The following is a 12,494-nucleotide window of genomic DNA, read 5'->3' as shown; positions in this document are numbered from 1 at the left end:
TTTTAAAGCTTTCAACAACCTGACTCCAACCTACCTCTCTAGTCTTATTTCATTTTACTATCCTATATGCCCTCTATGTTCTAGTGTATTTCCCAATTACTATATCCTTTACCCTTGCCTTTGCAGAGGCTGTTCCTCATACCTTGAACATTCTCCCTACTCACTTTCAACTTTTAGAATCCCTAGCTTCCTTCAAGAATCAGTTCAGGTGCCACCTCACATGTAAAACCTTTCCTGAGTCCCCTGATTGTTAGTTCAGTCCAGTCCTCAGAGACCTAATCACCACAATCATCTTCACTCTACCTGACATCAGCAGGGTTTCCTAGCTATAAGAAATCTTAAGTTTTTAGAGAGCCAGAGGTAGTAGAGGCCCTCTACTGCAAGGCAACTCTTGTCAATATAATACACTTAGCTTCAGAGTATCACAAGTATTAGACAAATTTTCTTCTGACATGGTTAACAAATTACTTATCCTCAAAACTCCCTTCTCTTCTGATAACTGCCCTCTCTTACTTCTCCTACTTGTCTTACCACTCCTTAGTCTTCTTTAGTGAATCATTAAGCATCTTTCACATCTTACGCAAGGCTGTCTCCCAAAGGTTCTTCCCTTTTCTCTCTACATTATTTTAGCAAACTCATCAACTCCCAAGAGTTCTTTAATTTTATTTCTACAAATCACTCCCCAATCATCTTGTACAATTGTACTAACTGATAAATATAAGCTCCCTGAAAGAAAGAACAGTTGTGTGTCTTTGTCTCCCTAATTTTTATCACAGGCTTTGCATTTAGGAGGTGCTTAATAAATGTTTGTTGAACTGTTGAACTGAATCTCATCCAAACTCCCACATCTCCTCTAACATCACTGACATATCATCTGGTGTCTGCTTAACTGCTTTCAAATGAAAGGGGCTCATTACTTTAGTGAGGAAGGTCATTCATTTTTTTTTTTAAAGCCAATATATCACATTTGTTAGCAACTTCTTCATTACATCAAGCCAATATATGTCCCTGTCAGACTTCTACCCATTGGTCCTATTCCATGTGGAACTATAATGATGTATCCGATCCCCTTTCGCTATGAAAGTCCTTTGCATATTTCCCATGTGTTCAAAATGATAACCCTGCAAAATCCCTATATATCAAAGATACAATTAAATTGAGTTTGTCTTACTTATAAATACAGGCAACTAAATAATACATTTTAGAAAGATTTGCAATAATAATTGAAACACCAGGAGTAAACCAAAATAGATTATCATCTGAGTATTATTTATTTATTTATTTATTTTGCGGGGCAATGGGGGTTAAGTGACTTGCCCAGGGTCACATAGCTATTAAGTGTCAAGTGTCTGAGGCCGGATTTGAACTCAGGTACTCCTGAATCCAGGGCTGGTGCTTTATCCACTGCGCCACCTAGCCGCCCCCATCACCTGAGTATTTTAATTGGGATTTTAACAGCTTTCAATTAATTAAAAATAGCACCCAACTTCTAAAGAGGTTGCGTTCTGAAGAGTCAATTTTAACTTTGTCACTTGCAACTCATACTGCATTTTCCAGAGAAACAATTATATAGGGTATTTAGTAATAACCAAATTCCCATGCCAACCAACATTAGCCTATTTCACTCATAATGAAGCTAAACTACAGGACCAAAGACATCTTAACCATTTATAATCTGCTTCCCCCTGAAAAATGAGTATGAAATTTTAAGTGGAGATGCCAAGAACACAACTATCTCCCCTCCTCTGCTCATAGCTGCAGTGACAAAGCTATCTCTTGACAACAACATTGGTGACTTTTCTATTTCTTTTTTTTTTTGGTGAGGCAATTGGGGTTAAGTGACTTGCCCATGGTCACAGCTAGTAAGTGTTAAGTGTCTGAGGCCAGATTTGAACTCAGGTCCTCCTGACTCCAGGGCTGGTGCTCTATCCACTGCGCCATCTCGCTGCCCCTGCAGTGGTGACTTTCACACAAGATGATCATCTAGGTCAAGTGGAAAGAAGAATGCTCTGGCAGCAGGGGAAGAGAACAAGAGTAGCGGCTGGTGGATGTGAGGAGAGATGGCAATCTTAAGACAGCTAGCCACCTAAATTTTCCCCACTGGCTCTGACAAGCTCAGGCAGAGATAAAGCTAAAGTCTCCAGCTTCTTTAACTCCCACAGAAGGAGAGTTTAAGGGCTTTGAGGGCAAAAGGTTGCAGCTTTTTCATAGCAATCTCACAGTGTACCAAATTGGAAAAAGGCAGTAAAGGTAAAGAGGTAGGTAGCCAGGGTCTTGTATATGTAGACACTATAATTCCAAGTGTTAGTAAAAGGAGTTCTATCTGTGCCATAATTAAGTGAAACATATAACTCCTAAGACTCTTCTTAGGAAACTTAATCCTTCCAATTAATTTTTTTTTACCAGAATTTCTAAAAATATTATTTTTCTCTCTTTCTCCACCTGGTAAAGGTATTAACCAATAATCTAAACATGAAAAGGGAAAAAAAGGTAAACAAGAAGGTACCTGGGTGACCCACAAAATGCATAATCATCCCTCATAGGTGCTTGTGTTAAATATGAGTTAAGAATTTAGATTTACTATACTGATTAAATTTTTTTTTTGGTGGGGCAATGAGGGTTAAGTGACTTGCCCAGGGTCACACAGCTAGTTAAGTGTCAAGTGTCTAAAGCCAAATTTGAACTCAGGTCCCCCTGAATCCAGGACCAGTGCTTTATCTACTGTGCCACCTAGCTGCCCCCTTAGATTTACTATAAAACAAAATAGAAGACAGAAAATGAGGAAATAGTAAGTGGTTATGAAACTTTGGTCACTGAACCAAAATCAAGTTGGGGCTTTGGCTCTAAGAAGCCTATAATGACATTACAAGGTGTTTTTTTTTTTCCTATTCTGATGTATGTATGTTCAAAAAAGAGAAAGGAAGATGACCTAAATACTTCAACATACCTTATATCTGTGATGATAACAACATGCTCACAGTCCCCCTGGTGACAATACAAGTAAGGAAAACCTAATTTAATGTACAGATCATTGAAGGTGAAATCTTCCATTTTAGCAGACTGGAACTTCCCATATCCTCGATCATGGGACTCTGACCATTCAATAATTGTTCTGAAAACAAGCAGGAGTATATGTGATCAACCATGATGCCCAAGAAACCTAAAAGGGTGGAAGACATTTGGCAGGAGTGTCATGTTGCACCACAACCAACACCACCCAGTTAACTGGAGAATTGACAATTCTGGATGGCAGTCATTGTAGCTAAGACATGATGATGCTACAAGATCCCTTTCCTTTACTCCTTGCGATTGGTATGGCTTTATGAAGAGCCCTCACTGGGCTGGCATGAGGAAAATCTCAACGAACTTATAAGAATACAGAATTCTGACTAAATTAGTTAGGACACCACCCACTGGTAACTCTAGCAAAATAATAATAATAATGACAGCTATCATTTACACCGTACTTTAAAGTTTGCAAAGCATTTTGTATATATTTTATTGTTATAACACTGAAATGTAGATGCTTTCATTATCCCCATTTTATAGTTGAGGTAGCTTAGGCAGAGAAAAGGTAAGTGACTTACTCAACTAGTAAGTATCTGAAGTCAGATTTCAACTTGGGTCTTCCTGATTCCAGGTCCAGTGTTCCACCCACTGTGCAAACTAGCTGTCTCCTCAAGTTTAACTCAGCAGTACTACATCATGCTTTAGGAAACCTCTGATTCCTAACTTCCCCACCCCCAGTTATCAATGACCTTCCTGCACTCATTCGTACTGTATCACATATGTCTATGTATCACATCCCTCTACTAACCTCTAAGTTAGAATTTAAAGGCAGAGAGTGAATCTTAATTTCTTTTTCCAAAATACCCAGGACAACATTCTGTACAATAGGCATTTCATAGCTTTGATTTTAAAAAATTACTAATTACATACAGTTTCTTCCCCAGAGTAAATGCAAAAAATCAAAGTCAATCCATTTTACTATTCTATGACGAAGAACAGCTGGGTGATACATTTTTATTTATTTTTTATTTTTTTTGCAGGCAACGGGGGTAAAGTGACTTGCCCACAGTCACACAGCCAGTAAGTGTCAAGTGTCTGAGGCCGGATTTGAACTCAGGTACTCCTGAATCCAGGGCCGGTGCTTAGCCACTGCACCATCTAGCTGCCCCCTAGGGTGATACATTTTAATGGTATGGTAACGAAATTTTTTTTTGACTTGTTTGCAAGGTTACAATATAAAATAACTATGAGTAAGTTTTTAAAAGTTTTTGTTTTTAAAGATATTTGTAGAAGTTAATGTAAGTCTGTCCCCAAATAAATATTCTCAATACCTCCCTGTCGGGAAAATTCCTATTTTGGTTTGATAAATACTTATGACTAGCTCAATGCTCTGATTACAGAATTTTCAACAAGTTAGGAAGTTGACATTTTTTCCCAAATATCTTAGGCAGTCAAGATAACTCTTATTCAAAAGTCATAGTTTCAAGGTTATTTACAGTGCCTTCATTTTTAGAAGTGGAAAAAATAGATCTTACGAAAAATAATTACCTGCTCAAATCTCTGCATTCAGGGTATCTTCTATCATTGTAAAATGTTCCTTCAAAATAAAAGAAAGCTGACTTGTAAAGATCCTATAAGGGAATTGAGGGGGAAAAATATGCCTTTAATAATTACACAAAAAAGCAGGTACAACTGTTTACATTTTTAAAATGTACCAGTGTTAGCCACCAGTATGGTTTTAAAATTACAGAAAACTAATTTTGTGAGAACTCAAGATATGTGCAAGGTTCCACCATTTTCAGTTTATTATACTGTTATTTTAGTTGTTACATTTTGAATTTAATTTATGTTTATACTTGTATTTGAAACAGTTTTGTAAAAGAGATTCCCTTAAACCAGCATACTTCAATGATAAGATACTTTGTTTTGTTTTTTTGCAGAGCAATGAGGGTTAAGTGACTTGCCCAGGGTCACACAGCTAGTAAGTGTCAAGTGTCTGAGGCTGGATTTGAACTCAGGTACTCCTGAATCCAGGGCCGGTGCTTTACCACTGCGCCATCTAGCTGCCCCCGGTAAAATACTTTGATGGAAAATAAACCTTTTCATGCTAACAACTTTTTTTTTTCCTTATGACTGCCAGCATGAAGTCTCAGATATTTTTTGCTGCTGTTTATCTTTAGCATGGTTGTAAGAGTAATAATGTTCTGTACAAAAGCATTTGTACAATGCTTTTTTAACATTTTTAAAGTGCTTTCATAAATTTGATTCACCTTCAACTCTAAATCCATATGCTTTTTTGGGGGAGTGAGGCAATTGGGGTTAAATGATTTGCCCAGGGTCACACAGCTAGTAAGTGTCAAGGGTCTGAGGCTGGATTTGAACTCAGGTCCTTTTGAATCCAGGGCCGGTGCTCTATCCACTGCACCACCTAGCTGCCCCTCCATATGCTTTTTTGTATTTTTATTTTTTTATTTTTTAATTTAATTTTTTTTAGTGAGGCAATTGGGGTTAAGTGACTTGCCCAGGGCCACACAGCTAGTAAGTGTTAAGTGTCTGAGGCCGGATTTGAACTCAGGTACTCCTGACTCCAGGGCCGGTGCTCTATCCACTGCGCCATCTAGCTGCCCCCCATATGCTTTTTACTAGATAATGGTAATCAGAATAAAATCTAGCTTCTATCTATACTTAATCCTGGGAGTTCATCCCAATAAGTCCCCTCACATAACTATAAAAGCATAATTGCAACTTATACACCAATCACAATGTTATAGAGGATAAAGTAAGGAAATTCTACAAAGAACTTGGCAAGATTCTCTAAAACAAGTTGTGTGTACTTGTAGATTTTAGTGAAAGGAGGATCACAGGAAAAGAAAGAAAAATGCGAAATGAAGGTTAGAAAAGAGAGTTCAGTATTAAGAAATGGGGCTTTGAAGACAATCCCAAAGGACTATTGATGAAACATACTATCTACCTCCAAAGAAAGAACTGATAAATGGAATACTATTGTGCTGTAAGAAACAATGAGCAGGAGGAGTTCAGAGAAACCTAGAGGGTCTTGCGTGGGCTGATGAGTGAGATGAGCAGAACCAGAACAACATTGTATGCAGTATCATCCACATTGTGTGTTGATTTACTGTGATAGACTATATTCTTCTCACCAGTGCAATGATACAGAAGAGTTCCAGGGAACTCATGATAGAAGAGGATCTCCAAATCCAGGAAAAAAAAAAAAAACTGTGGAGTACAGATGTTGACAGAACCATACTATTTCTTTTGTTTTGGGTGCTGTTGTTTTTCCATTTTGAGGTTTTTCGTCATTGCTCTGATTTTTTTTTCCTCTTATAACATGACAAATGCAGAAATATGTTTAATGTTATTGTGTGTGTATATATATATATATATAACCTATATCAGATTACCTGCTGTCTAGGGGAGGGGGAAGGGAGGGAGAAAAATCTGAAATTGGAAAGTTTGTATAAACAAAAATTAAGAACTATCTTTACATTTAACAGGAAAAAAAACTTTATTAAAAAAAAGAACTGATATTGATGGAACACAGTCTGAAGCACACTATTTTTCACTTTCATTTTTTGCTTTTATTCAAGTTTTCTTGTACAAAATGACTAATATGGTAATGTATTACATAATCGTACATATATAAGCCATCTGATTGCTTACCACTTCAGGGAAGGGTGAGGGGAAGGAGGGATAAAAACTGGAACTCAAAACTATACGTAAAAATGTTTATTAGGCCTTTCTCTGTTTATTTTAAAAAAGAAACAAATGGGGCTTTGTAGATAATTCAGAAGTCTCATACCTACATATCATGAATACTTTCTTTAAAGAGTCCAAAGGTAGGGGGCAGGTAGGTGGTGCAGTGGATAAAGCACTGGACCTGGATTCAGGAGGACCTGAGTTCAAATCTGGCCTCAGACACTTGACACTTACTAGCTGTGTGATCCTGGGCAAGTCACTTAGCCCTCACTGCCCTGCCCAAAGGAAAAAAAAAGGTAGATCACTGGGTCTCCCAGGATAAGGAGAGTCCAAAGGTGCTGAAACACCAAACATCACCAAAAATGAAACTGAATAATAAATTTTTTTTCAGTTATCAATTCTCCCTTGCACTTTTTTCTCTCCCTTCTCTAAAAAAGAAAGAAATAAAGAAAAACAAAACCCATGACTATGTATAAGCATAGTCAACCAAAACAAAGTCCTACTATATTGGTCTTGTCCAAAACGTATGCTTTATTCTGCATATTAGTCCATCACCTCTCTGTCAGGAAGTGGGTAACATTCTTCATCATCTATCCTCCAAACAAGTATGAAAACTGACTCCTCAAAGCAGGAAATGACTAAAAATCTTTAAAAAGACAACGATTCTGGGGGCAGCTAGGTGGCACAGTAGATAAAGCATTGCCCTTGGATTCAGGAGGAACTGAGTTCAAATCCAGCCTTAGACACTTGACACTAGCTGTATGACCCTGAGAAAGTCACTTAACCCTCACTGCCCTGCAAAAACAAAACAAAAAATGATTCTGATCATCATCCCCCAGAATTTTAGCCTATGTAAATAGTAGTCACCATAACTATGAGAGAAGTGAACTGTAAGCCAAAGCCAAGGCCAGGTTAGAGTATAATTTCATTTATAAAACACTATTCTCATGAAACAGTGAAAAATAAAGAGGAAAAAACTGTCAAGAGAAAGCTTGACATGAGATCCAGCAAATAAGATGATCATTTCCATATACACAGTAAAACAGAAAGGGGACTATATGAAACTAATAATCTCTATTATAAACTTGGTTTTTTTAGGCACACAATAAATTCAGTATTGTTAAAGGCTAAAATTCTAGCTAGTCTGTCTAAAATATCTAATGAGTGGTTGCCAATGAATTATAAGCTTTAGCAAGAGTTAGACTTTTAGGCATTTATTAAGGAGAATAAGAATTTGGTAAAGAGAAAGGCCTAGATTCCTCTATCTATTAAAGGGAGAGCGCATCTCTAGCTGCCTTCTCCACCAGCGTCCCGAGGAAAGAGCCCGAGACCGAGCGCCAGTCTCTTCCTTCTTCCTCCCACTAGCCAACGTCACTTCCTGATGCCAAAGAAAAGACTCCTGGTCTTGCCCTCAAAGACCTTCGCTTCATGGGCGGAACTCTTCTACAGCGAGTCTCCAGCAGGTGGCGTCATTCCAATCGTTACAGTATATACGAGTAACTTTCAAAGTTGTCTTGATAGGTTATGATTCCTTCCAGCTACCCTTCTATTTTCAACTGTGCATTTAAAAAAATTTTTTTTAATTTTACATATAAGGTATTTTATTTTTTCCATTACATGTAAAGATAGTTCTCAACTTTTGTTTATACAAGCTTTATAATTTCAGATTTTTCTCCCTCCCTCCCCCCTCCCCTAGACAGCAGGTAATCTGATATAGGTTATATTTATATATCTATATACATATACATATAGATATCTATACACACATATATATCTATACACATAATAACATTAATCCTATTTCTGCATTAGTCCTGTTATAAGAGAAAAAATCAAGAGCAATGATAAAAAACCTCAAAATAGAAAAAAAAAACCAACAGCACCAAAAACAAAAGAAATAGTATGGTTCATTCAGCATCTATACTCCACAGTTCTTTTTTTTTTTTTTCTTGGATTTGGAGATCCTCTTCTATCATGAGTTCCCTGGAACTCTTCTGTACCATTGCATTGGTGAGAAGAATATAATCCATTACAGTAGGTCAACACTCAATGTTGATGATACTGTGTACAATGTTCTTCTGGTTCTGCTCATCTCAATCATCATCAGCTCAGGTAAGACCCTCCAGGTTTCTCTGAACTCCTCCTGCTCATCATTTCTTACAGCACAATAGTATTCCATTGTATTCATATACCACAACTTGTCCAGCCATTCCCCAATTGATAGGCATCCCCTCAACTTCCAATTCCTTGCTACCACATAAAGAGCAGTTATAAATATTTTTGTACATGTGGGTCCCTTTCCCCTTTCCATGATTTCTTTGGGAAAAAGACCTAAAAGTGGTATTGCTGGGTCAAAGGGTATACACAGTTTTATCGCCCTTTGGGCATAATTCCAAATTGCTCTCCAGAATGGTTGGATCATCAACTGTGCATTTTAAGATAATCCTTCAATGATTTTTTTTCTGTTTCTTCCTTTCCCTGTCCCTAGCCTACCTCTCATTCCCAACTCTCCTCCCCCACAGAAAGAAAAACCTTTATAACAAATATGTACAATAAAACAAATCTACACATTTATAATGTCCAAAAACGTACACCTTCATTCAGTATCTTGAGCTTTATCTCTGTTACGGTTCATCAGGAAACTGCATTTATGGTTGGTCATTGTACAGAGTTAAGTCCTTTAAAGATATTTATCTTACAGTGTTGTTATTGTCTAATTTGTTCTCCTGGTTCTGCTCATTTAACTCTTCATCAGTTCATACAAGTTTTGCCATGTTTCTTTAACACCACGAACTATTTTTAAACATTATTATTTTTTTTTAATTGTGAATTCTCAGGGGGCAGCTAGGTGGTACAGTGGATAAAGCACCAGACCTGGATTCAGGAAGACCTGAGTTCACATTCGACCTCAGAAACATGACACTAGCTGTGTGACTCTGGACAAGTCACTTAACCCTCATTGCCTGGCCAAAAAAAAAAAAAAAAAAAAGGTGAGTTCTTGATGGAGTCTGAATACAGATCTAAGCATACTTTTTCTTTCTTTTTTTTTTTTTGGGGGGGGGCGTGGTGTCTATGTTTTTTTTTGTTAACTACATGCCTAATATGGAAATATTTTGCATGACTACATATATATATATATAACACATATCTAATTGCCTGCATTCTTTTTTTTTTTTTTTTTGCAGGGCAATTGGGGTTAAGTGACTTGCCCAAGGTCACACAGCTAGTAAGTGTCAAGTGTCTGAGGCCGGATTTGAACTCAGAAACTCCTGAGTCCAGGGCTGGTGCTTTATCCACTGCGCCACCTAGCCGCCCCCTGCCTGCATTCTCAATGGGGAAGACAGGGAGGGAATTTGGAACTCAAAACTGAAAAAAAAAAAAAAAAACCTTCATAAGAATAATTTCCTGTACAACTGAATGAAATTATATGTCATTAAGTAATAATATATTTATTTGTAAAAAAAAAAAGCTTTTGGTGTTTTTTAAGTAGATCTCCATTAAAATTTTACTCCGGAAAAACACATTGAGTTCTGAATTCTCTTCTTACTTCCTACTCCTCTACCACCCACCAACAAGGCAAGAAATGTATTATCAGTTATACACGTGGAAGCATGCAAAACATTTCTATATTAGCCATGTTACAAGAAAACAATAAAAAAAATGTTTAAAAATTACATTTCAATTTCTCTATCAGTTCTCTCTCTAGAGGAGCATTAGCATTTTTCATAGTAAGTCCTTCAGAATTGCCTTGGATCACTGTATTGATCAGAAAAGTGGTCATTCACAATTGATCACCATACAATACTGCTATTACTGTGTATAATGTTCTCCTGGTTCTATTCACTTTGCTTTGCATCAATTCCTGTAAATCTTTCCATGTTTTCATGAAATCATCCTTGTCATTTCTTACAGCACAATAGTGTTCCATTATATTAATAAACAGCCATTTCCCAATTAACAGACAATCCCTTCAATTTCAATTCTTTGTCTTCATAAAAATAACTTTTTTTTGGTGAGGCAATTGGGGTTAAGTGACTTGCCCAGGGTCACACAGCTAGTAAGTATTAAGTGTCTATGGCCGGATTTGAACTCAGGTACTCCTGACTCCAGGGCCAGTGCTCTATCCACTGCACCACCTAGCTGCCCCCAAAAGAACTTTTTTTAAAAAAATAATAATCAAGTCCTTTTCTCTCTTTGTTTTGTATCTCTGGAATACAGATCTAGTAGTGGTATTGCAGGATGAAAGGGTACTCAGTTTTACAGGTCTTTGGGTATAGTTCCACCAAATTGCTATCCAGAATGGCTGTGTCAGTTTACAATCCACCAACAGTTCATTAGCATCCCAATTTTTCCACACCCTTTCCAACATCTGTCTTCTGACATATTAGTCAATCTGATAGGTGTGAGGTGGTACCTTAGGACTGTTTAAATTTGCATTTCTTTATCAATAGTAATTTAGAGCATTTTTTCATGACTTTGATTTCTTTGAAAACTGCCTATTCAAACTCTTTGACCATTATCAACTGGAAAATGACTTGTATTCTTATAAATATGACTTAGTTCTCTATATATTTGAGAAATAAGGCCTTTATCAGAGAAGTTCTTTTTTTTTGTTTTTGTTTTTTTTTTAGGCAATGGGGGTTAAGTGACTTGCCCACAGTCACACAGCTAGTAAGTGTCAAGTGTCTGAGGCCGGATTTGAACTCAGGTACTCCTGAATCCAGGGCCGGTGCTTTAACCCTGCGCCATCTAGCTGCCCCCCCCCCCCGAAGTTCTTTTAAAAAGCTCTTTGCCCAGTTTCCTGCTTTACTTTTTTTTTTTTGGCGGGGCATTGGGGGTTAAGTGACTTGCCCAGGGTCACACAGCTATTAAGTGTTAAGTGTCTGAGGCCGGATTTGATCCAACCAAGTTTTAAGCTATGTTTCCATGACTTTTTATTGAATGTAATTTTTATGGCATGATGGTCTGAAAAGGATGCATTTAATATTTTTGATTTTCTGCATTTGTGAGGTTTTTATGCCCTAAAAAATCATCATTTTTCCCCTTGAAGGTGACATGTAGAGCTGAGAAAAACATATAATCATATTCCCATTCAATTTTCTCCGACATTCATCATCTAATTTTTCTAAAATTCTAAATTAAAACTAATTATCTATTAACCACCAAAAATAATTAAATAATTGAGATTCTAATTATTTATTATTAATCTTCTTTCTTATTTATTTTCTGGTTAGTTTAATTTCAATCTGAGGGAGAAAGTTGAGGTCCCCCACTAGTAATTTTACTATTTCCTCTTGTGACTCACTGAACTTTTCCTTTAAGAATTTGGTTGCTATACTATTTGATAGAAATTTTGTTGTCTATGGTACCTTTTAGCAAGATGATTTCCCTGCTTATTTCAATTAGGATTATTTTGCTTCTGCTTTGTCTGAGACCACGATTGCTACTCCTGCCTATTATACTTCGGTTGAAGAATAGATTATGCTCCTGCCCCTTATTTTAACTCTGTGTGTCTTTCTGTTTCAAGTATATTTCTTGTAAACAACATATTATTGGATTCTGGTTTCTAATCCATTCTGCTAGCCAATTCCATTTTTTGGTTAAGTTCATCCTATTCACATTCAGTTATAATTACTGTCAATTTCCCTCCATCTTATTTTCTCTCTTTTTATCCTGTTCTTTGTTTTTGACCATTGCCTCTCTCAATTCAACCTCCCTCTTATTGCCAACGGCTCCCCTCCCCTCAACCCTTCTCTTATCCTCTTCCCCTT

At 37.0% G+C, this 12,494-nt stretch overlaps 1 protein-coding gene across 2 annotated transcripts in view; it reads right to left on the bottom strand.

The window, feature by feature from the left end:
* SNAPC3 (small nuclear RNA activating complex polypeptide 3) overlaps nucleotides 1-12,494 on the bottom strand; it is a 50,072-nt gene that overhangs the window by 22,138 nt on the left and 15,440 nt on the right. For both annotated transcript variants that reach the window (XM_043977128.1, XM_043977127.1), the window contains exons 6-7: nucleotides 4,558-4,640; nucleotides 2,948-3,112 (exon numbers count right to left, since the gene is read on the bottom strand). In XM_043977128.1, the coding sequence (XP_043833063.1) occupies nucleotides 2,948-3,112; nucleotides 4,558-4,640 (248 nt within the window). The remainder of the gene's footprint in view (nucleotides 1-2,947; nucleotides 3,113-4,557; nucleotides 4,641-12,494) is intronic.

Source organism: Dromiciops gliroides, chromosome 1 (assembly GCF_019393635.1).
Source record: "Dromiciops gliroides isolate mDroGli1 chromosome 1, mDroGli1.pri, whole genome shotgun sequence".
In the NCBI taxonomy this organism is placed as follows: domain Eukaryota; kingdom Metazoa; phylum Chordata; class Mammalia; order Microbiotheria; family Microbiotheriidae; genus Dromiciops; species Dromiciops gliroides.
The sequence above is the reverse complement of the archived record's forward strand: the minus strand, read 5'-3'. Positions and strand labels throughout refer to the sequence as shown.